Source organism: Heptranchias perlo, chromosome 14, assembly GCF_035084215.1.
Source record: "Heptranchias perlo isolate sHepPer1 chromosome 14, sHepPer1.hap1, whole genome shotgun sequence".
In the NCBI taxonomy this organism is placed as follows: domain Eukaryota; kingdom Metazoa; phylum Chordata; class Chondrichthyes; order Hexanchiformes; family Hexanchidae; genus Heptranchias; species Heptranchias perlo.
Genome location: NC_090338.1, coordinates 37,254,058 through 37,279,508, shown reverse-complemented (window position 1 = coordinate 37,279,508; position 25,451 = coordinate 37,254,058). Strand labels below are relative to the sequence as shown.

The 25,451-nt window shown below is 43.4% G+C and overlaps 1 protein-coding gene and 1 long non-coding RNA gene across 7 annotated transcripts in view; one reads left to right on the top strand and one right to left on the bottom strand.

Annotated features, from left to right (window-relative positions):
- The window catches only part of LOC137332445 (A disintegrin and metalloproteinase with thrombospondin motifs 2-like), a 205,636-nt gene extending 202,173 nt beyond the window's left edge, over window positions 1-3,463 (top strand). For both annotated transcript variants that reach the window (XM_067996293.1, XM_067996292.1), the window contains exon 22: window positions 1,803-3,463. In XM_067996293.1, coding sequence (XP_067852394.1) covers window positions 1,803-2,257 — 455 coding nt within the window. In that variant the 3' untranslated portion in view covers window positions 2,258-3,463. The remainder of the gene's footprint in view (window positions 1-1,802) is intronic.
- LOC137332446 (uncharacterized) overlaps window positions 709-25,451 on the bottom strand; it is a 137,052-nt gene continuing 112,309 nt past the window's right edge. For all 5 annotated transcript variants that reach the window (XR_010965665.1, XR_010965664.1, XR_010965666.1 and 2 more), the window contains 2 exons: window positions 10,242-10,317; window positions 709-919 (listed from right to left, as the gene is read on the bottom strand). This is a non-coding gene — a long non-coding RNA (uncharacterized lncRNA). The remainder of the gene's footprint in view (window positions 920-10,241; window positions 10,318-25,451) is intronic.

Sequence of the window (25,451 nt, the reverse complement as noted above, 5' to 3'; positions counted from 1 at the left end):
CTGTCTGAATGCGCGTCTGCTTGCGTGTGTGTGTTAATTGGCTAATGTCGTCAGTCGCATACGCTTGACTGAGCTAAACTGCAATACAGTACCTTATAAAGTTTCTTTTGTTTAGAAAAATGCCTTATCTAAGGATGACTGTAATAGCTTTTGTTACTGCTACAGGAAACAAAACACGAAAACATCATATGTACTGAGCCCATCTTTACTAATACACTACAACAATAATCACTGCCATATCTGGCTGTTGATGTGAACAATTACCAACACTAGGAATGTAGAAAATGCTGTGCAAGATTGAAAGTTAAAAATGTAGCACTTTAAGTATTCGATTTTGGAAAACAATTGTTAAACATAAAGTTACTGAAAACATAGGCCTAGAAACAATGCAATTATTTAATTTGGGGGGGGAAAAGTGAAAAGCACTTTGACCATGTCATTGTCATGTGATCACATAACCAGCTTTTGTTGTGAGTATTTCAGTGGAAGTTTTAGGATGTGTGATAAATCTTATAAACAAGGAGAACTGATGAGCCACAACTATTGCACTGAAAGTGTTATATGTGACCTAATTGGTGTTTGTACAGATGTGCTCAACTGTTAATGCTGTTGCTTTAAAGTCAGAAAGTTTTAAATAGATTAACCACGTTCAATGGCTACAAACAGTGCAATATGGTACTCAGTAATGTGCACTACATCTGTATGCACTTTGGTTTATCAGGGATAATTTATTGATATTTCGTAAACGTTTAATATAACTGTGAGGATGTGCCATTTCAGTTTCTATCGTTCACTTCTAGATTTTTTTGTAAGATTAGTGACAGTGTTTACCAAGGTGACTGTGATCCTGTACATTCAGATGCATTTTCTTATCAATGGAGATCTGGGGACTTGTGCTTCTCCAGTTTGTCATTAGTTTCTGCAAATAAATGAAAACCTATGTCAAGAAATAAAGTATTGTCTATTTTTCAATTTGTTTTTTGTAACAAAAGAACACCTGCCAGTCACTAGAAAATTCTAGTATTGTTGCCCTTATTTCCTTTCTTTCTGACTTTCTCTATTGAACGACCTTATACTTGTGCTTTAAACAATCATTCTAACGTTGAATATGAGTATCAATGGGACTTATTAAATAAAAAGACCCCAGTAGTACCATTTACAGAGTTATATTCTAGGCATTACAGAAAAGGATCCTAACGCTACATTCTGGATTTTAAAGGCATTTTTCTAAGCAAATGGTTCTGTTTGGCGTCTGAGGAAACAGGTCACAAAATATTTGTGAATAAAGCCTGCAGTTTTCACTTTGTACAAACTAAAACAAATGAGTATAAGAATCTAGAAGAAAAATATCCATCTCAAAGAAACTGTAATGCCATTACTGACTGAAGTAGCCCAACAAGCTGTAACCAAAGGATGCAGACAGTTTCAGTTCATCTTGAGAGAAGATCAAAGTCTCAAGTGAATTCATCGAATCAATTGCAAAATAAATATTTTTTACAATTTATAAATTATAAATCAATTTATTTGGTAAAAATGCAAGCAAAATCTACAGATCAGCTAAGATATATGATTGCAAAACATTAACCTGCATTAAATTAGTTATAATATGGATAACTAAAGCACCATTTTAATCTGCTTTCTTGTTTATTAAGACACCGAACTGCTAAAAAATTAATAAACCAAATATTTCAGTGAAACAGCTATTGCACGAATCATCTCTAAAAAAAAAATTTAAACCTGTTAAATGATCATTTTATATTCTTTACAGTTCTAATTTTCTTTTCATCTTAATATCTTTGCAGAAGCAAATTGTCACGGGGACAAGTCAATCTTCTGCCGTATGGATGTACTTGCCCGGTATTGCTCCATTCCTGGCTACAACAGGCTCTGTTGCAAGTACTGCAATTCACTGTCTCAACAGTTTACAAACAAGACCAATGACTCTAAAGCTCTGAAGCGTGTTAAACCAACCACACTATCTGAGACCACCAAGAAGCCAGGAGTTGTTATCTCTCACAAAGTAAATGCAACACAAAACAGTGCCGAGAAAAATGCAGTTGGGCAGACATACAAGAGAGAAGATGGGAACAGTAAAATACCACAACATAAAATTATAACTCCAAGACGACCAAATATAGTGAGCAACCACAGACTCCAGTTTCTGCTCGACCAGAAAAGAAAAGCAATGCTCAACAATTCCTCAGACAAGAAAGTTTCATCTGTAACGGACAACCGTTTACCTCATGCAGAAATATGAGCATGGATCACTTGTCAACGGAGAGCAAGAGAAAAATGTTATAAAGTGCTTCATTCACTGTATGACAAAAACTGGACTGGAAATGAACGGCAGACTTTATTTTAGCAGTATTAATACATTTATAACGCAAACACTTCTAACTTTAGTAACCTACCTTGTAAAAAATCAGCATGGAGCATATGTCTCATAGCTTTGCCAGGCTTCTCTCACACACTCACACTCTCTCTCTCTCACACACACACACAAACACACACACACACACACAATTGATATTGAGTAGTTTTGTTTTACCAGCCGAGGATTCCCTCTGCTGATTTCCTCTTTGTAGCTCAGTGCTGCACTATTATTGTACTTAACATAATATTTGCACCTAAATCATTTTTTTGTAAATTGCAGAAAATTTTCTGGAAGAATGGTGCTGAACATTCCCATTATACCTACGTACTGTATTAGTGGCACATAAGATTCATTCCTCCTAGGGCCTTCTCGTACCTAATAGAGGAACATAGTCTCCTCAGGTTCTAGTTCAGCTCCTGACTCAGATTATGTAAAAAAGAAAGGTTACTTGTGGTGTTGTATACAGATAAACATTGGTGCTGCATTTTTAGAAATTCTTAAATTTCAGAATATAGGGTGCTGAATTTCCTATAAACATTCCTCAATCTGCACAAATTGTAGATCATGTAAAATCTGTAAAAATGATTACACAAGTTCACACATGGATGGAACCACAGAATTTGCACTATTTTCCACAAAATAACATTATTCCAAAAATGTTCTTTTTGATATCGAAGACTATTTCTATAATCTTTAAGAAACTAAAGGAATTCATGTAGCAAACCATAGCATTTAGCATGTAAGATGGTGGCTGGAAAGCAAGTCCATTGTGATTGTTATGATTAACATGTTTTTTTACAATGTTAAAACTTCAGATTTGAAACTGCCCAGAAACATCTTCATGGCAGACTTACACTTTCTGCCATCACATTTGGCTTCACAGAGCTGATGGTATGGTAACCACTCAATCTATTCTCACCTTTTGAAAGGAAACTAAACTCCAGTTACAGAATCGTAGAATGATACAGCATGGAAGGAGGCCATTCGGCCCATTGTGCCTGTGCCGATTCTTTGAAAGAACTATGCAATTAGTCCCACTCCCCTGCTCTTTCCCCATAGACCTGCAAATTTTCCCCCTACAAGTATATATCCAATTCCCTTTTGAAAGTTATTCTTGAATCTGCTTCCACCGCCCTTTCAGGCAGTGCATTCCAGACCATAACAACTTGCTGCGTAAACATTTTTTTCCTCGTGTCGCCCCTGGTTCTTTTGCTGATCACCTTAAATCTGTGTCCTCTGGTTACTGACCCTTCTGCCACAGGAAACAGTTTCTCCTTATTCACTCTATCAGGAGAACAACCCCAGTTTTTCTAGTCTCTCCACTTAACTGAAGTCTTTCATCCCTCATTCTTATTATAGTATTCATTTTACATCTTTTATAAGGTTGATCTCCTTAGAGCAGCGAAGTTTAAGAGGAGATTTGATAGAGCTGTTCAAAACCATGAAGAGTTTTAATAGAGTAAATAAGGAGAAACTGTTTCCAGTGGCAGAAAGGTCAGTAACCAGAGAACACAGATTTAAGGTAATTGGCAAAAGAACCAGAGGCGACATGAGGAAAAACAATTTTACGCATCGAGTTGTTATGATCTGGAATGCACTGCCTGAAATGGTGGTGGAAGTAGATTCAATAGCAACTTTCAAAAGGGAGTTGGATAATTACTTGAAGGGGGAAAATTTGCAGGTCAAGGGGAAAGCACAAAGGAGTGGGAGTAATTTGACAGCTCTTCCAAAGAGCTGGCACAGGCACCATGGGCCGAATGGCCTCCTCCTGTGCTGTATCATTCTTTGATTCTATAAATTACTGTGAATGTTTCTCATGACTGTGGTCAGAACATTTTTCTCACCTGTTTAGGTCACCTGGTTAGCCATACCTTCCATAAGTTACAGGCCCTGTAAAATCTGGCCTGGTCAGTCACATCGTTGTGACGTTTCTACCTCTAAATTCAGGGGAACAGGTTTCATAACAAAATGCTAATTATAATATAAGGAAGCAGCAAATCATGTATTCACAGACTCCTCATTCCTGTGTTAAACACATTATTTTAATAAGAATTCTGTCATGGGTAGATTTACAGGAATTATGATTGTGTGGTTACTACATTTAATTATCTTTCTTACAAAACAAAATATCATAGCAGAGATAAAAATGGTGAACGCAGGTCAGTCAACTTCTGAAAAGAGAAAGCTAAGTTAATGACCCAAATTTCCCAGGAACCTTGCCTGCTGCCACAGTGTAATGGGAAACCATGGGCACCCTGTCAGGGATTTTATGATACGGACTTGTGGGCAAAGGTCCTCGGAAAATTTGGGCCAGTGATTCAGATGGGACCCTACATCAGGACGAGTCCCGCTTGAAACGGAAACCTATTTTTCTCTTTCAGATACTGATTGATTTGCTATGCTTGTGCCAGATGTAGTCTTTAAGTACAAAACAGCATGAATGTCAGATTACCTCAGAAAAACAGAAATTCCTCACAATTCAACACTACAGGCAGCATCTAAATCTGAAAGCAATCCCTCACTAAAATTCATTGGTCTAATCAAATTCAGCTTTCAGTTTCCCGAATCTGATTCTAATTAGTTTACAAATTACATATTTTGTAATTTTTTTTTAACCCGAGACTAGGTTTGATATTCGCAATTGAAAACAGATGTGACAAAAAGTATGCTTCATTTCGTTAAAAGTCAATTATTCTGTTACATACTGAATGCAGACATTGTACTTTAAAATGTAAAAGTGGTTTATAAGTTGTGATCCAATGCTTTATTTTGCTTCATGGCATATGTTAATTTTCTTCATTAAGTAGTAGCTCTACTGGCCTTATCACTGTATGTATGAATGACATCACCTGCACCAATTACACTTGTACTACAGCAGCTCCACTGAAGAGTCTCTTTTGTACATTATTTGTATATAAGAGTTAGAACCTTTATTTTTAATATTTATTAAACTTGGAACATTTGTGGCATTTTGCACCTTTTGTCTCAGAGCTGTAACTGATTTATGAATGTACCTTCTCGATGTTACAGTGTCTGTCATTTATTTGGTATTTCATTATAGACAGTTTCTTGATTATTGGAGTTTGTTGAGATTGAAGAACAGGTGGTGTGTGATCGTGCAGGTGAGTACGAGAAATGTTTCCTTCAAAATAAATGCAGCTAATTTGCTACAGGAAGTGTAGCATAAATAACACCATTTATTGATTTTGAACTGGGTGATCATCTAAAATGACAACAACAAACTAAGATGGTGCAGTCTCCTGTGATACCCTGTGTCACCAGCCGAAGTTGCTGAGCAGGGTCCAGCTGTGTTCCCAGATAGAGACTGTTCCTAATTTCAGGGCTGGGCCATCACATCATCAGGGAAGAAAGGAATAGGAGTGGGCCATTTAGCCCTTTGAGCCTGTTCCGCCATTCAGTGAGATCATGGCTGACCTGTGACCTAACTCCATATATCCGCTTTAGCCCCATATCCCTTAATACCTCTGGTTAACAAAAATCTATCAATTTCAGATTTAAAATCAACAATTGAGTTAGCATCAACTGCCATTTGCGGAAGAGAGTTCTAAACATCTACCACCCTTTGCGTGTAGAAGTGTTTCCTAACTTCACTCCTGAAAGTCCTGGCTCTAATTTTTAGGCTATGTCCCCTAGTCCTAGATTCCCCAACCAGTGGAAATAGTTTCTTTCTTTCCATCCTATCAGTTCCCCTTAATATCTTGAAAATTTTGATCAAATCACCCCTTTATCTTCTAAATTGCAGGGAATACAACCCTAGTTTGTGTAATGTCTCCTCGTAATTTAACCCTTGGGAGTCCAGGTATCAGTCTAGTAAATCTACACTGCACTCCCTCCAAAGCCAGTATATCCTTCCTAAGGTGCAGTGCCCAGAACTGAATACAGTATTCTAGGTGTGGTCTAACCAGGGCTTTATTTAGCTGTAGCATAACTTCTATCCCCTTGTATTCTAATCCTCTAGATATAAAAGCCAGCATTCCAATAGCCTTTTTGATTATTTTCTGTTCCTGTCTATGACATTTTAATGATCTATGTATATGGACCCCTAAGTCTCTTTGGACCTCCACTGTTTCCAGCTTTTCATCATTTAGAAAGTACTCTGATCTATCCTTTTTAGGTCCAAAGTGGATGACCTCGCACTTGCCTACATTGAAATCCATATGTCACAGTTTTGCCCATTCACTTAATCTATTAATATCTCTCTGTAATTTTATGTTTCCATCTAACTGCTTACAATGCTGCCTATCTTTGTGTCATCAGCAAACTTGGATATGTGGCTCTCTATCCCATCATCTAAGTTGTTAATAAATACAGTGAATAGTTGAGGCCCCAACACAGATCCCTGTGGGACACAAGTCACATCCTGCCAATATGAGTACCTGCCCATTATCCCTACTCTCTGTCTCGTGCTGCTCTGCCAGTTTCCTAACCAGTAACCAATAATTTGCACTCAATTCCATGAGCTTCAACTTTAGCTAACCGTCTCTTATGAGGGACTTTATCGAATGCCTTCTGAAAGTCCATATAAACAACATCCATAGACATTCCCCTGTCCAATACTTTAGTCACCTCTTCAAAAAATTCAATCAGGTTCATCAGGCATGACTTACTCTTTACAAATCCATGCTGGGTCTCTCTGATCAGCTGAAAATTTTCAAGGTGTTCAGTCACTCTATCCTTAATAATAGACTCTAGTAATTTCCCGGTTTGATAATGTGCCACATAATAGGCTTGTCAGCAAAATTGAAGCCCATGGAATAAAAGTGGCAATGGCAGCATGGATACGAAATTGGCTAAGTGACAGGAAACCAAGAGTAGTGGTGAACAGTTGTTTTTCGGACTGGAGGAAGGTATACAGTGGTGTTCCCCAGGGGTCGGTACTAGGACCACTGCTTTTTTTGATATATATTAATGACTTGGACTTGGGTGTACAGGGCACAATTTCAAAATTTGCATATGACACAAAACTTGGAAATGTAGTAAACAGTGAGGAGGATAGTAATAGACTTCAAGACGACACATGGCAGAAGAAATTTAATGCAGAGAAGTGCAAAGTGGTACATTTTGGCAGGAAGAATGGTATAATTCTAAAGGGGGTGCAGGAACAGAGAGACCTGGGGTATATGTGCACAAAACTTTGAAGGTGGCAAGACAGGTTGAGAAAGCGGCTAAAAAAGCATATGGGCACCTGCGCCTTATAAACAGAGGCATAGAGTACAAAAGCAACGAGGTTATGTTGAACCTTTATAAAACACTGGTTCGGCCACAGCTGGAGTATTGTGTCCAATTCTGGGCACTGCACTTTAGGAAGGATGTGAACGCCTTAGAGAGGGTGCAGAAGAGATTTACTTTCACTGGTTCCAGGGATGAGGGACTTCAGTTACGTGGATAGACTGGAGAAGCTGGGGTTGTTTTCCTTAGAGCAGAGAAGGTTAAGAGGAGATTTGATAGAAGTCATGAAGGGTTTTTATAAAATAAATGAAGAGAAACGGTTACCATTGGCAGAAGGGTCGAGAACCAGAGGACACAGATTTAAGGTGATTGGCAAAACAGCCAAAGGAGATATGAGGAAAAACTTTTTTAATGCAGTGAGTAGTTATGATCTGGAATGCGCTGCCTGAAAGGGTGGTGGATGCAAAATCAATCGTGGCTTTCGAAAAGGAACTGGATAAATACTCGAAGGGAAAAAATTTGCAGGACTATGGGGAAAGAGCGGAGGAATGGGACTAACTGGATTTCTCTTACAAAGAGCCGGCATGGGCTCGATGGGCCGAATGGCCTCCTGTGCTGTAACCATTCTGTGATTTTAACATGTTTGGCTAACTGGTCTATAATTCCCCGGTTTCTCTCTCTCACCTTTCTTAATTAACAAGTGACATGTGCAATTTTCCAATCTAAATAATGGTTCCTGAATCAAGAGAACTTTTAAGATTATAGTGAGGGCATCTGCAATGGTCTCACCTACTTCCTTTAATACCCTGGATGGAAACCATCTGGTCCTGGGGATTTATCACTCTTTAGTGTCATTATTTTCTTCATTACTCTTAATTTACTTACGTTAATTATGGTGAGTCCCCGTCCCTGATTCAGAATTAGTTTCCGGCATGCTATCCTCTTCCTAAACTGTAAATACTGACACAAAGTAATTATTTAACGTCCGCCACTTCCTTATTTTCATTTACAATATCACCATTATCAGTTTTTAAGTGGTCTACATTACCCTTGACAGCCCCCTTTTTCCTCAGATAATTGTAAAATGTTTTTTGTTGATTTTGATATCCCTTGCAAGTTTCTTTTCATACTCCCTTTTTGTAGCTCTTACTATCTGTTTTGTCACCCTTTGCTGTTCTTTGTATCTCTCCTAGTTGCCAGGATCTATGCTATTTTTTGCATTTTTGTTTGCTTTTTCTTTTAATTCTATGTTGTCCCTTACCTCTTTTGTCGTCCATGGCTGGGTTTTTTTGGCAGGTAGAGCTCTTGCCCCTTAGGGGTATAAACGTTAAATTCTTTTTTGAACACCTCCCACTGATCTTCTGTCCTTTTACCCATTAACAGATTTGCCCAGTTTACTGTGGACAGTCTCTGTCTCATCCCGTTGAAGTCGGCCTTACCTAAATTTAGAATTTTAGTAGATGCTACGGGTTTCTCCCTTTCAAACACAACGTTGAACTTGATTATATTATGATCGCTATTAGATAAATGTTCATGCACCGTTAGGCTGTTAACTAAATCTGGCTCATTACTCGTTATTATATCTAATGTGGCCTACCCCCTTGTTGGTTCTGGGACATATTGTTGCAGAAAGCTGTCCTGAACACACTCAAGAAATTCGCTATCTTTCCAACATGAACTCATCTGCTTATCCCAATCTATATGAAAGTTAAAATCCCCCAATAAAACCACTCTGCCTTTGCTACCTGCTTGTCTAATCTCTGCATTTATACATTCTGCCACTTCACAGCTGCTACCAGGAGGCCTATACACAACTCCCACTACAGTCTTAAATCCTTTTCTATTTCTTAATTCTACCCATAAAGTCTCCGCTGCCTGCTTACCTCTCGTTATATCCTCCCTTATTCACTAAGGCTACTCCTCCCCCTCTACCAGTTTCCCAATTCTTCCTATAGACCTTATAACCTGATATATTCAGTTCCCAGTCCTGACCATCTTGCAGCCATGTCTCAGTAATGGCTACCATGTCGTACCTCTAAGTTGAATTTACGCCTGCAATTCATTCAGTTTGTTCCTTATACTCCGTGCGGTTGTATAAAGAATGCTTATTTGAGCCAGACTCCCAGGGGAAGACGATGGGCAGAATCCACCTGCACCCCACAGGAACAAAGAGAAAACTGGTGCCCAAGTCTCTTTGTCAGGTCTCATACACTTGCAGTTGGTCATTGGCAGAGGGTCGGCAGCGGGACACCTGCAATCGTCTGTGTACTTAGTCAAGGAATGGTCTGTGGTTTCTGATTGGGGGTGGAAGACTGACGCAGAGGTGGGAAAATCACTAAAGAATGAAGGGGTGGTGACATATATTAAGTTTCTGAATGTCAAAATCAAATAACAGTGGAGCCCCGCTGGACATGGTCAATTAGGTTGCATACAAACAGTGACTGCATGCCAGACTTACATAGCAGAGAGCTGATTACATGTTATTTTAAGGGAATCAGGGAGGGACAAACTTTACGTGGAACTGGCATTCAGACAAAGGCTTGCACAAAGCAGACTATTGAACATTTAGCAATCCAGTAATCCGCTTGAATAAACATGTATTCTCTAAATTAAAAAATGTTGGACTTTAAGAACAATTCATTTATGGAGCCACCATTAGCTTAAGCGATATGCTTACCAGTTCTACTTGATGCATAGTGGTAAGTTTTGGTCATTCTCTAAGGAGTGTCCTGGAAACAAAATGGAAGGTTGGCCTATAGTTTGAAAAATAACAAAGTGGACCTTTAGAATGTGGACATACCTACGGACAGAAAATATGAACACAGTGGCAAATAGAACAGGAATTAGCATTAACCAGTCACAGGTTGTGACTTTTTGTAAATCTAAGTCAGAATTGTCATTTATTATTCTTCAGTACCCTGTTGAACCCAAAGTCGAGCCTCTGACCTCTCCGTTACAAAGACCATCTACTCCCACCTCCATATCATCGCTCGCCTCTGCCCTTTCCTCAACCCATGCTGAAACCTTTTGTCACCTCCAGACTCGGATATTCCAGTGCTTTCTTGGCCAGCCTCCCATCCTCTACCCTCTGTAAACTTCAGTTCATTCAAAACTCTGCTGCCCATATCTTATTCTGCACCAAGTCCTACTCACCCATCACTCCTGTACTTGCTGCCCTACATTGGCTCCTGGTTCTGTGCCTCAAGGTTAAAATTCTCATCCTTGTGTTTAAACGCCTCCATGGCCTCACCCCTCCCCACCTCTAACCTTCTTTGGCCCTACAACCCCTCCCCCACCATCCCCAGTGCGCCCCGTTTCTCTGACTCCAGCCTTGGATCCATGCCTTCAGCCGCCTAGGTCCCGCTGTCTGGCATTCCCTCTCTAAACCTCTCCCCCTTCCTCTCTTCCTTAAAACACACCACTTCGACTAAACTTTTGGTCACGCCGCTTAACATCTCCCTTTTGGCTGAGTGTCTGTTTCCCATGCATCTCCGTGAAGTGCCTTGGGACATTTTTTCTACCTTAAAGGCACTAGGTGAATGGTTGTTGTATTCAATTTTCATGAAACAAAGTAAAAAAGCCGTAGTATTAAAGCAGCTTTCCCATTATGTATGTAATTACTCTGGAGTAATCATTTACTCAGATACTTCTGAACAAGAACAGGCCATTTCTAAACTTCAAAGGTTAAGGAGGGATTTGTCCTCCACGATCTTGCCCACAATCAGGTGGGATTGCAGAAGAGGGAAAATTCGGGCGGTGAGGCCTACTGCTGCTTCACTGCCCCAATCAGGATTTCACTCCCTGACTCTGCCAGGACCGCTCCTTCCCGCATTGCAAATGGAAATGACGACAGGGCCTCCTGTCCGCTCCACTTAACACCACTTCCCGGGACCACCATATGGAAGGTGGCAGTAGGCCCTGAGAAGCAATGGATGGAGAGGGGCTTGTAGCAGCTTCCTCTCTCTCCAGTCTGGCCCTGAAGCAACCCGCTGCAGCACTGCTGGGATTTTATGCCCTCGCACTAACAGGTTCCCTCTTAGCAGTGGGAATCCCACTGGGAGCTCACTGTATGAGTGATTCCCCATCCAGGGAAATGAGTCGGGTTTGGGGCGGATCCAGAAGAGGTGAATCCAGCACGGTTTTCAGGCATGGAGAGGATGAACACAATGAAGCTTTGTAACGTTTTGAGTATTTGAGTCTGTGCCACAACAGAAAACATGCCCCTAAAATTCTGCAAGGGCTCCCTTGGTCTTCAGCCGTAACTCTGGCAGGGGATCAGTGGAACCTGCAGAGAAATGCCATAAGCAATGAAAACAGTTGTTTATGCTGTGTTTCTGGGGAACATAAGAACATAAGAAATTGGAGCAGGAGTAGGCCAATCGGCCCCTCGAGCCTGCTCCGCCATTCAATAAGATCATGGCTGATCTGATCCCAACCACAATCTAAAGAACACAAGAAGTAGGAGCAGGACCCGGCCACACAGCCCCTGGGCCCTCTGCGCCACCCACAGGGCATTGACCGATCCGAACTCAGCTTCATGTCCAATTTCCTGCCCGCTCCCCATAACCCCTAATTCCCTTTACTTCTAGAAAACTGTCTATTTCTGTTTTAAATTTATCTAATGATGTAGCTTCCACAGCTTCCTGGGGCAGCAAATTCCACAGACCTACCACCCTCTGAGATTCTGCTGGTCTGCCACTGAAGTTATGGTGGGAAACCTGGAGTGCCCGTATGAAATTTCAGGGCCATTGGCCCCGATATTACCAGGGAGACGGGTTGGCACCGGGGGGGGCGCGACTGGGCGCATTTGGCTGCAGTGTGTACCATCCAGAGGATACACTGCAGCAACTCGCCAAGCATTCTTCGACAGCACCTCCCAAACCCACGACCTCTACCAAGTAGAAGGACAAGAGCAGCAGGCACATGGGAACAACACCACCTGCACGTTCCCCTCCAAGTCACACACCATCCTGACTTGGAAATATATTGTCGTTCCTTCATCGTCGCTGGGTCAAAATCCCGGAACTCCCTAACAGCACTGTGGGAGAACCTTCACCATACGGACTGCAGCGGTTCAAGAAGGCGGATCACCACCACCTTCTCAAGGGCAATTAGGGATGGGCAATAAATGCTGGCCTCGCCAACGACGCCCACATCCCATGAACGAATGAAAAAAAACATGTCCTCCAAACTGTCGTCCAGCAGAGTGGTAGGAGTGGTGTGGGCCTGGCCCAGGAGAGGGATGATGGCGAAAGGGGACATGGAAGTGGGGATGCCACTCAAAGAGCTCCCATGTCTCACATGTTGCCCCCCTCTCAACCGTACCCGCAATGCTGCCTCCTCTCCAAGTGGCCAAGACTGCCCCTGCACAGGTGCAGGTGGAGAGCAGTCTTTGGAGCGGCCCTCATGGGCACCGAAACCCAGAGAGCGTCGGCCCAAAGCATTTAATCGGTCAGGGCATGAACAAGAGGAACCTGCCACTACCTCTGCTGCAGCCACAGGGGAAGCACCATGTAGGAGTAGCCGGAAGCGTAAGGCAAAGGTTTTGTGAGCACAAAGGGGATGCACAAGAGTGTTTGGCGCTTTGTCATTTTTTAAATTTATATTTGATATTTTTTCCACTCACAATAAATCTTATTATTATCACCACTACTGCCACGTCTTGCCTATTCTTGACTGGCTTGTGGAATAAGTCCCTATCATGAGGTTCACCATGAACACCCACACTTGATGCCACCCATTGGGTCATTCTACAATGGGTGTAGGTGTAGTTGCACCACTGTTTTGTGCAGGGGGCAGAGGAGGGGGCTGGTGTGGTCACTCCTCTGGCAAGGGGGTGAGGACTTGACTCTTCACACTGTCTGATGTTAGGAGAACCGTTCACATATCAGTGACTCCCTGGCCTCACGATCAGCCAGGTGAGCCGCTGTTCTGCCCATGAGCGGCGGCTGCTGCTCCTGCAGCTCCTCCTGCTCCTGCTCCTGCTCCTCAATATGGGTGGCAGATGTGGATGGGGCCTCCTCCAGCGGCACCCCTCTCTGTTGGGCATGTTGTGCAGGGCACAACAGGTGACTCTAATGCGTCCCACTCTGTCTGGCGCATATTGAAGCGCTCCCCTAGAATGATCAAGGCACCTGAAGCGCATCTTCAGCAGCTCTATAGCATGCTTAATTGTAGACCTGGTAGCGATGTGGCTGTCACTGTATCGACGCTGTTGCTCGGTGATGGGGTTCCTCAGAAGTGTCACGAGCCACGTGTGCAGGGGGTATCCCTTGTCCCCGAGGAGCCAACCCTTGTGGGTGTTGGGTGCGTGGAAAAGGGGCGGGATGTTGGACTCCCGGAGGACGAAGGAATCGTGGCAGCTGCCAGGGTATCTGGCGCACACGTGAAGGAATCTCTTGTGGTGGTCAAAGATGAGCTGAGTGTTGATGGAGTGATAGCCCTTCCTGTTGATGAACAGTCCTGGCTCATGTGGAGGTGCTCATATTGCTTTATAGGTGCAATCGATTACACCCTGCATCCGTGGGAAGCCAGCCACAACGTGGAATCCCACTGCCCTCTCCCTCTGGCTCTGGCTCAGGTCATCCATGGGGAAGTTGATATAGTGCGAGGCCCTGCAAAACAAGCCGTCGGTGACCTGCCTTATGCACTTGTGAGCAGACGACTGAGAGACCCCGGTGATGTCCTCGGTGGCACCCTGGAAGGATCCAGACGTGAGGAAGTTGAGGGCAGTGGTGACTTCGACAGCGACAGGTAAGGAGATACTGCTCGGCCCAGCCGGGAGCAGCTCGGCATGAAGGAGGCTGCAGATGTCTGCAACTACCTGGCGACTGAGTCTGAGCCTCCGTATGCTCTGCTCCTCAGAGAGATCCAGGAAGCTGAGCCTTGGTCTGTAGACCCTGTGGCGAGGGTAGTGCCTCCTGCGACGTCGCTCTCTCTGTTGTTGCCCTCCGTGCTGTTGTGCAGGTGCGTGTGGTGCAGCAATATGTTGTGGAGCTCCACGTGGCAGAGGTGGACGGCGTGCCTGTCGAGCCTGGTGATGTTGCTCGTCTTCGGATGAAGTGGTGAATGCAGCTATGGTGCCCCCCATCCTGATGGTGTGAGTTTGAGGGGGTCCGCAAAGTAGGTAAATGTGTTTGCATAGCAGAGATTTGGGTATAAATTAATAATTTTGAGTGGAAAGACAAAGGTATTGCAGCCAAAACTTTGTCTGAAGTGACAGAGTGCCCTGCTGCAATAAATGAGGTTTTCTCCCCACCTGTCAAAGAATCCTTTGCCTCTCCCACTGGCTGCTGGCTGAAACACGTCTGCTTCAACAGGGAGTGTTTCCTACAGCATGGGAAACATGCTGAGGATCCTTCAAAATTGCACCCCTGCCAAAATCTCCTGTCAATGAGGTCTGTCAAGGACCTCAACTATCTAAATAAGTATGTGAATTGTCATCCCGACGGCTTTAATTGCCGGTGGGAGTCCCTCATGCGGGAGCTGCGCATTGGGGAACCCGGAAGTGGGCGGGTTGGAGCCGGGCTCCGGACCCGCTCCAGGATTCCCCCATTTTACAAGCCCCCCTGCCCTCAATGCACCCACTTGACCATCCGAAAATTGGCCCCATAGTGTCTAAGAATCCTGTATCATTACTTACACCAATTGTAAACCACAGTTTTAATATAGCAGTATAATTCATAAGTAAACTGAATGGAGGTTAAATTCGGGAACGCCCACTTTTGGGTGCCCCCCCGGAGCAGCTTTATTCCCCATGCACAAATGGTGAGGTATTGGACCTTGGACCTCATTGTAATGAAGATGGCGCTGCGGGAAGAGGCAGCATCGGGTATGTGGACCATGTTTGGGCCACTGCTAGCACCTGGAGGTCAAGGCCGGGGAGGGCGGGAGATCAGGTGGGCCTGGAGGTTAGACGATTGTGGTGAGTACATACCTTTTTTTTTTATTTAGGCATTGCTTAGGGTTGGTTTTCCCTGAGGCAGCCAAACCAGTACCTAATGCAGTTGCCTCTTTTGGTGAACCTGTAAGGAGACATTGGGTTGCCCCAGTGTCATCAACTAAAAAATCTGTTTATTAATAAACACCCAAATTATACAAAAGACAAAGGAAACTTGTCAAATTAAATAATATTATTTCCAGTATCGACCAAGCACTCCAGTCCCTGCGGTGTGAAAGCGGTCATGGAAGTCCTCAAGCGTACCGGCAAACACCGCGTGCTCCTTCTCCGGGGCCACCTAGGCATGGACAAAGCCGCAGAAGAGAGGCAGACAGCCAGAGTGACAACCCTTCCCCCCACCCCCAACCCACCCCACGGGCCGCGTCCAACCTGGACCTGTGGATGGCCACCTTGGCCAGACCTAGGAGCAGACCCACGAGGAGGTCCTCCAACTTGCCCGCCCCTCTCCACAGCGGGTGGCCAACGATCAGGAGGGTGGGACTGAAGTGGAGCCAGACGTTGAGGAGCAGCCCCTTCAAATAATGGAACAGGGGCTGCAACCTCTCACACTCCATATACACATGGAACATGGACTCATGCAGACTGCAAGAATTACAGGCAGCCTGGGAATCCATGAAGTGACTTAAAAACATATTTGTTGGGTCTGCTCTGTGCAACACTCTCCACCCCAGATCCCCAATGGTGCAGGGGAAGACTCCCGCGTAGGGAGCCCTCCATTGGTCCCCTGCCTCCGCCGGATGGCAAGAGGGAACTCCAGGGCTTGTCTGGACGGAAGACAAGGATGAGGAAGTGGAGAGTATGCAGGAGCAGCCTGTACAGGAAACCCCTCCCCGCAGAGTGAAATGGCACAGAGGGAATCTCCGAGACTTAATGCAGTTGCAGCAGGGACCTGATGGAGGCATTAGATGATTTGAATATGCAAATAAGGAGTCCAACACCTACTTCAGGCATGGGCAAAGAAAGCCTCTTGTTTGTCCTTACCCAATATGGCAGGCAGCGCACTTCCAGTCGGAAGTGTGTGCACACTTCTTACCCGCCATTTTGGGGCATTACGAGGCTGCGTAGCACCTGAAAAACAGGCGCTACACGGCCCATTTTGACACCCAATAACACCCAGTGGTGAGTTAAAGCACTAAGCACAACCCGTCTGGAAAAAACTTCTGTTGCTATCCTTGATTACTGAAAGTTACAGTCTCCACCTTATGGAAGTAGTAGTTTGTTATCCAGGCTTATAGAACCATAGAATGGTTACAGCACGGAAGTAGGCCATTCGGCCCATCAATTCCGTGCCGTCTCTCTGTAAGAGTAATCCAGCTAGTCCCACTCCCCTGCCCTATCCCCGTAGCCCTACAAATTTTTTCCCTTCAAGTACTTATCCAATTCTCTTTTGAAAGCCATGATTGAATTTACCTCCACCAGCCCCTCAGGCAGTGCATTCCAGATCTTAACCACTCGCTGTGTAAAAAAGTTTTTCCTCATATCACCTTTGGTTCTTTTGCCAATCACCTTAAATCTATGTCCTCTGGTTCTTGACCCTTCCGCCAATGGGAACAGTTTCTCTCTACTATCAAATCTCCTCTCAACCTTCTCTGCTCTAAGGAGGACAATCCCAGCTTCTCCAGTCTATGCACATAACTGAAATCCCTCATCCCTGAAATCATTCTAGTAAATCTCTTCTGCACCCTCTCGAAGGCCTTCACATCCTTCCTAAAATGCGATGTCCAGAACTGGACACAATACTCCATTTGAGGCCGAACCAGTGTTTTATAACCTCCTTGCTTTTGTACTCTCTGCCTCAATTTATAAAGCCCAGAATCCCGTGTGCTTTCTTAACTGCTTTCTCAACCTGACCTGCCATCTTCAACGATTTGTGCACATGTACCCTCAGATCTCTTTGTTCCTGCACCCCTTTTAGAATTGTACCCTTTAGTTTATATTGCCTCTCCTCGTTCTTCCTGCCAAAATGTATCACTTCGCATTTTTCTGCGTTACATTTCATCTGTTACGTGTCCGCCCATTCCACCAGCCTGTCTATATCATCTTGAAGCCTATCACTATCCTCCTCACTGTTCACTACCCTTCCAAGATTTGTGTCATCTGCAAATTTTGAAATTGTGCCCTGTACACCCGAGTCCAAATCATTAATATATATCAAGAAAAGCACTGGTCCTAGTACCGACCCCTGGGGAACACCACTGTACACCTCCCTCCAGTCCGAAAAACTACCATTCACCACTACTCTCGGTTTCCTGTTACTTACCCAATTTCGTATCCATGTTGCCACTGCTCCTTTTGTTCCATGGGCTTCAACGTTGATGACAAGCCTATTATGCGGCACTTTATCAAACGCCTTTTGGAAGTCCATATACACCACATCAACTGCATTGCCCTCATCAATCCTCTCTGTTACCTCATCAAAAAACTCAATCAAGTAAGTTAAACATGATTTGCCTTTAACAAATGCGTGCTGGCTTTCCTTAATTAATCCACACTTGTCCAAGTGTTTGTTAATTTTGTCCCAGATTATCATTTCTAAAAGTTTCCCCACTACCGAGGTTAAACTGACTGGCCTGTAGTTGCTGGATTTATCCTTACACTCTTTTTTGAACAAGAGTATAACATTTGCAATTCTCCAGTCCTCTGGCACCACCCCCGTATCTATGGATGTTTGGAAGATTATGGCCAGCACCTCTGCAATTTCCACCCTTACTTCCCTCAGCAACCTAGGATGCATCCCATCCGGACAAGTACAGTTAGCCTTTCTAGTACCTCCTCTATCAATTTTTAGCCCATCCAGAATCTCAACTCTCCTCCATTACTATGACTCTGGCAGCATCTTCTTCCTTGGTAAAGACAGATGCAAAGTATTCATTTAATACCTCAGCCATGCCCTCTGCCTCCAAGCGTAGATCTCCTTTTTGGTCCCTAATCGGACCCACCCCTCCTCTTACTACCCATTTATTGCTTACATGCCTATAGAACATTTTGGATTCCATTTTTATGTTGGCCACCAATCTATTCTCATACTCTCTCTTTGCCCCTCTTATTTCCTTTTGCACTTCCCCTCTGAACTTTCTGTATTCTGCTTGGTTCTCACTTGTATTAGCAACCTGACATCTGTCATATGCCCCTTTTATCTGCTTCATCTTACTCTCCATCTCTTTTGTCATCCAGGGAGCTCTCGTTTTAGTTGCCCTAACTTTCTCCCTCATGGGGATGTGCCTAGACTGTACCCGAACCATCTTTTTTTTTTCATTCATTCACAGTACGTGGGCATCGCTGGCAAGGCCATCATTTATTGCCCATCCCTAATTGCCCTTGAGAAGGCGGTGGTGAGCCGCCTTCTTGAACCGCTGCAGTCCGTGTGATGAAGGTTCTCCCACAGTGCTGTTAGGTAGGGAGTTCCAGGATTTTGACCCAGTGATGATGAAGGAACAGTGATATATTTCCAAGTGAGGATAGTGTGTGACTTGGAGGGGAACGTGCAGGTGGTGTTGTTCCCATGTGTCTGCTGCCCTTGTCTTTCTAGGTGGTAGAGGTCGCAGGTTTGGAAGATGCTGTCAAAGAAGCCTTGGCAAGTTGTGCAGTGCATCCTGTAGATGGTACACACTGCAGCACAGTGCGCTGGTGGTGAAGGGACTGAATGTTCAGGGTGGTGGATGGGGTGCCAATCAAGCGGGCTGCTTTGTCCTGGATGGTGTCGAGCTTCTTGAGTGTTATTGGAGCTGCACTCATCCAGGCAAGTGGACAGTATTCCATCACACTCCTGACTTGTGCCTTGTAGATGGTGGAAAGGCTTTGGGGAGTCAGGAGGTGAGTCACTCGCCGCAGAATACCCAGCTTCTGACCTGCTCTTGTAGCCATAATATTTATGTGGCTGGTCCAGTTAAGTTTCTGGTCACTGGTGACCCCCAGGATGTTGATGGTGGGGGATTCGGCTATGGTTATGCCGTTGAATGTCAAGGGGAGGTGGTTGGATTCTCTCTTGTCATTTCCTGGCATTTGTCTGGCACGAATGTTACTTGCCACTTATCAACCCAAGCCTGGACGTTGTCCAGGTCTTGCTGCATGCGGGCACGGACTGCTTCATTATCTGAGAAGTTGCGAATGGAACTGAACACTGTGCAATCATCAGCGAACATCCCCATTTCTGACCTTATGATGGAGGGAAGGTCATTGATAGAGCAGCTGAAGATGGTTGGGCCTAGGACACTGCCCTGAGGAACTCCTGCAGCAACGTCCTGAGGCTGAGATGATTGGCCTCCAACAACCACTACCGTCTTCCTTTGTGCTCGGTATGACCCCAGCCACTGGAGAGTGCTCCCCCTGATTCCCATTGACTTCAATTTTACTAGGGCTCCTTGATGTCACACTCGGTCAAATGCTGCCTTGATGTCAAAGGCAGTCACTCTCACCTCACCTCTGGAATTCAGCTCTTTTGTCCACGTTTGGACCAAGAATGTAACGAGGTCTGGAGCCGAGTGGTCCTGGCGGAACCCAAACTGAGCAGCGGTGAGCAGGTTATTGGTGAGTAAGCGTTGCTTGATAGCACTGTCGACGACATCTTCCATCACTTTGCTGATGATTGAGAGTAGACTGATGGGGCGATAATTGGCTGGATTGGATTTGTCCTGCTTTTTGTGGACAGGACATGCCTGGGCAATTTTCCACATTGTCGGGTAGATGCCAGTGTTGTAGCTGTACTGGAACAGCTTGGCTAAAGCACAAGTCTTCAGCACTACAACTCCTCTTTAAAGACCACCCATTGTTCAATTACAGCTTTGCCTGGCAATCTTTGATTCCAATTTACCTAAGCCAGATCTGTTCTAATCCTACTGAAATTGGCCCTCCTCCAATTGAGTATTTTTACTTTAGAGTGATCCATGTCCTTTTCCATAGCTAATCTACACTTTATGATACTATGATCGCTGTTCCCTAAATGTTCCCCCACTGGCACTTGCTCCACTTGGCCTACCTCATTCCCCAGAAAAAGCTTGCCACCACCTTCTCAAGGGCAATTAGGGATGAGCAATAAATGTTGGCCTCACCAGCGACGCCCACATCCCATGAATGAATAAAAAAAAGAGCCAGATCCAGCAATGCCTCCTTAGCTGGAAACGTACTGGTCAAGCAAGTTCTCCTGAACACACTTCAAAAATTCCTCCCCCTCTTTGCCCCTTACACTAATACTTGCTTAAAAGATGCAATAATGAAAAAATTGTTGTTCTAGAAAGTACGTTTTTGTGAGAATTTGGCGAGGACACTATCAAGTTGGGCTATGATACACACTATGATACTCACTGACCAGGCTGACACATCCTTTCCATAACATCCGATGTGAATGAGAGTAAAATACTCTAAGTCACACACCATCCCGACTTGGAAATTTATCGCTGTTCCTTCATTGTCGCAGGGTCAAAATCCTGGAACTCCCTACCAAACAGCACTGTGGGAGAACCTTCACCTGCAGCGGTTCAAGAAGGTAGCTCACCACCACCTTCTCAAGGGCAATTAAGAATGGGCAATAAATGCTGGCCTTGCCAGCGACGCCCGCATCCCATGAACGAATAAAAAAAAAGAAAACCTTTCACAGTATTTTGCCCAATAAGCATTTTACAATATCTTTCCCAATAAACATTTGTTTATTAGAACCACCTCTGTGAAAGTTATTTTTATTAGAACTTAATTCCCAATAATCTTGTTTTTCATTTTGTCAATTTTATTTTTAGGAGAGGAGAATTGACCTGATCTGTGTGTACGGTGTCCCTGCTATCATTCCTTAACAAGTACAATACTTTACTATAAACAGTGGAGGAAATGGGCACGTGAAACTTGTGCTTGTTAATGTCAATTTAACTCACACTTTTTACACGTGCACTGTGTGAATGTAGTAATTGTCCCTTCCACAGTGTCCTCATGCACTTAGGCACAGCATTATGGCAAAAGGAGAATGCAGACCTTTTTCTATGCCACTATTATTTTTTATTAGTTCTTTGAGGAAGTAACAAGCAATGTGGATAAAGGGGATCCTGCGGATGTGGTGTACTTGAATTTCCAGAAGGCTTTTGACAAGGTACCACATCAAAGGTTACTACACAAAATAAGAGCTCATGGTGTAGGGGGTAACATATTAGCATGGATAAAGGATTGGTTAGCTAACAGGAAACAGAGAGCAGGCATAAATGGGTCATTTTCAGGTTGGCAAGATGTAACGAGTGGAGTGCCACAGGGATCAGTGCTTGGGCCTCAACTATTTACAATCCATATCAATGACTTGGATGATGGGACCAAATGTATGGTCGCTAAATTTGCTGATGACTCAAAGGTAGGTAGGAAAGTAAGTCGTGAAGGGGACATAAGGAGTCTACAAAGGGATATAGATAGGTTAAGTGAGTGGGCAAAAATTTGGCAGATGGAGTATAATGTAGGAAAATGTGAACTTGTCCACTTTGGCAGGAGGAATAGCAAAGCAGTATATTATTTAAATGGAGAGAGATTGTAAAACTCTGAGGTACAGAGGGATCTGGTGTCCTAGTACACGAATCACAACAAGTTAGTATGCAGGTACAGCAAATGATTAGGAAGGCAAATGGAATGTTGTCATTTATTGCAAGGGGAATGGAATATAAAAGTAGAGATGTTTTGCTCCAGTTGTACAGGGCATTGGTGAGACCACATCTAGAATACTGTGTGCAGTTTTGATCTCCTTATTTAAGAAAGGACATAATTGTTATGGAGGCAGTTCAGAGAAGGCTCACTCGACTGATTCCTGGGATGAGAGGGTTATCTTATGAGGAAAGGTTGGACAAGTTGGGCCTGTATACATTGAAGTTTAGAAGAATGAGAGGTGATCTTATTGAAACATATAAGATCCAGAGGGGACTTGAAGGGGTAGTTGCTGAGAGGATGTTTCCCCTTGTGGGAGAGACTAGAACTAGGGGACACAGTTTAAAAATAAGGGGTCTCCCATTTAAGACAGAGATGAGGAGATTTTTTTTCTCTCAGAGAGTCGTGAGTCTGTGGAACTCCCTTCCCCAGAGAGTGGTGGAGGCAGGGTCATTGAATATTTTTAAGGCTGAGTTAGATAGGTTCCTGATTAACAAGGCAGTCAAAGGTTATAGTAAGTACACGGGAAAATAGAGTTGAGGTCACAATCAGATCAGCCATGATCTTATCAAATGGCAGAGCAGACTCGAGGGGCCGAATGGCCTACTCCTGCTCTTAATTCGTATGTCCGTATGTATCTTCTGGCTATGAGCAAATTGTATGTGCAGACAATTCTCTGGGTTCATTCAGCAATGAGTCTACGGTGGGTATTCAACCTATTAAAGATTATATTTTGAGCTCCAGTTCCCCTCAGTAGTCTGGCACCAAGGCAAAATCTGAAATTCCATTTAAAACATACTGTTAGAAACAGTAGCAGCTAAAGGACCAGTGAGATCAGAGACTGAAGAACTTCAGGCTCCATTCTTCCTATTCACACTAATACTGGCTACATGGCATGGTTACTTACTATTAAGTTGTCCATCCAAATTATCCAATATAATCTTTTTCGCATGTACAGGGTAAACTCATTTGCCCACAAATGATCATTTTGTCCAGTTTTTTGGTGTCTTTATTATATGAACAGAATATTCATGATGGAATGTGGTGTACTTGCAGCCACAAGATGGCAATATTGGTCAGTGATAGGCACCTGAATCCAGTGACAACCATATCAAGTTAACTAGATTGAATAAAACCGCAGGTTTGAAAACATGGAAAAGCCAAGAAAATACTTGAGAGATGGTGGAAAGTTATATCCAGTCACAGGATTATAGAATAAGAATGAAATATTGCAGCCAAATAAAACATAATTAACCAGAATTGGAAATGATTGACAAGGTCCACCACATTCTTGTATATGTTATTAATATTTCCATTACCCTAAATAAATTCTTACAACATGAATGTTGTCGATTTACAAACTCAGTGATTTCCTGGCAACTTTGGCGTTCTATTTTTCTTTCCAACTTAGGGATAACTCAGGATTTCTATAAAATGTAACAATCTCAAATATAAAAATACCTACAGACAATATGATAGTGCAGAATACCTCAAAACATACTTTTACAAATAAAATGTATCTCTGGCTGTGTTACTTGAGACTTACACCAATGATTGTTGGTTGTAGCCACTATCACAGTATATTGTGTGCACTGGACAGTGAAGAGAATTCAATTGCTCACTAAGGCAGCATACATAGAGCAAAATCAAATGAGATATGTCTAATTTGAGTAGGTATACTTGATTGGAAATGAGGAATAGAACAAGATGATCAATTGCAATCAACCTCCTTGATCTACAAGAAAGATAACTGAAGGGACATATGTAACACAATAACTGGCATTTATATAGTAGTGAGATACCCTACTGCCCTTTCACTTGTGAGATTTGTGCAGCCTCAACATAGCTCCAAAGGATATGGGCTCACAGCATGAAACTGCCGATAGTTCAGCACAAATTGGCGCTATTTTGACAGACTCACTTAGAAAACTGTGTGCCACTGGTGAGGGCTCATATACAGCCTACGGCTTACCAGGAAATCATGAGTGCATTAGCCATGATTTTCTAGCAATTGATTTCAATGGATGGAAATTACGGGCAGTATACCTGCCATTTTCTGACAAACTGCCCACTGCGGCAAGGCCTCACCAGTGGCACAGGATCTTAGAAAATGTTGCCCATATTGGATTAACTTGAATGCAGCTAACGGCATAATACAATAATACTGGAAATCAAGTTTATTACTGTGCTTATGAAAATTTAGATTCCTTTGATTTGTGCTAAGCATCTGTCTTCTTTTGAAACTACAGCCTAGAAATTATTATTTGTGATATGTTCACATGATATTTCTTTCTTTGCTATTTTAAAATAAATGGTCGAATGGGCTAATGTCTCTGTTAAAGTGTCTCCAAGGAATGCCTCAAAAACCAAATCCAGTTAAATAAAATAGTTGTAAGTAGGACATTAGTTGTTGTGTCAAGTCCTTGAGATCTTCCAAATATTAATATATAATAGTGAATCTTGGCAGGACTGCACGATACTCATGCAAACTATTGGCTAAGATAGTTTTTTTAATTGAGTCAGGATGTGGGTTTTTTTAATTGAGTCAGGATAGGGTTTTTTTTTACTGAGTCAGGATGTGGGTTTAGGCCTGTCATGTGCTTCACAAAGTCCTCCCAATCTCGATTATACTATCAAAGGAAGTACCAAGTGGAGGCCATCTGCTCAGGCAGGATGTTACCAGAGCTACTTTAGGTATGCATTTTTTCCCTTTCCCTGTTCTTCAGAGAAGCTGGCAGATGACCCCTGCTTTGAGTTATCGGCCAATGCCATTTGGTAACTGGTTACTATAAGATATTCTTAACCATTTAAACCAGAATATACACACAGTAGCTCCACTGACCAAATATTGAGATTTATATCAAAACAATTGCACTTTGAAGGCTTAGAAAAACTGTTCCATTATACAATGCAAACTATATAAAGATAAAAAAATTCCACCCCTCATGGCATAGGTATGATCTGGGTGCAGGGGCACAGAAAACCAGGGCAGAGGCCTTGTTCCCAATGTGAGACATGAACACACTCCTGGAGGGGAATGTTAATCCCCAAGAATGGGTGGGTTGGGGGTGGGAAGGAAGTTAAAATAATAGATTTTTCCAGCGTGACCGCAACCCGGCTCCAACTTCCGGGTTTATCGAAGGCACGTTTGGATGTGTGCAAGTAACCTACTTTCCAGAGTTAGGTCCCTAATTAGTGCAGGCGGGTGGGTAGTTATCGGAGCAATTAACGTGATTATGAGACATTAATTAGGTCTTCTTAAGTTGATTTTGATAGACCTTCAAATTTAACGCCGCCAGCACAGATTTCCCAGGGCTCGTG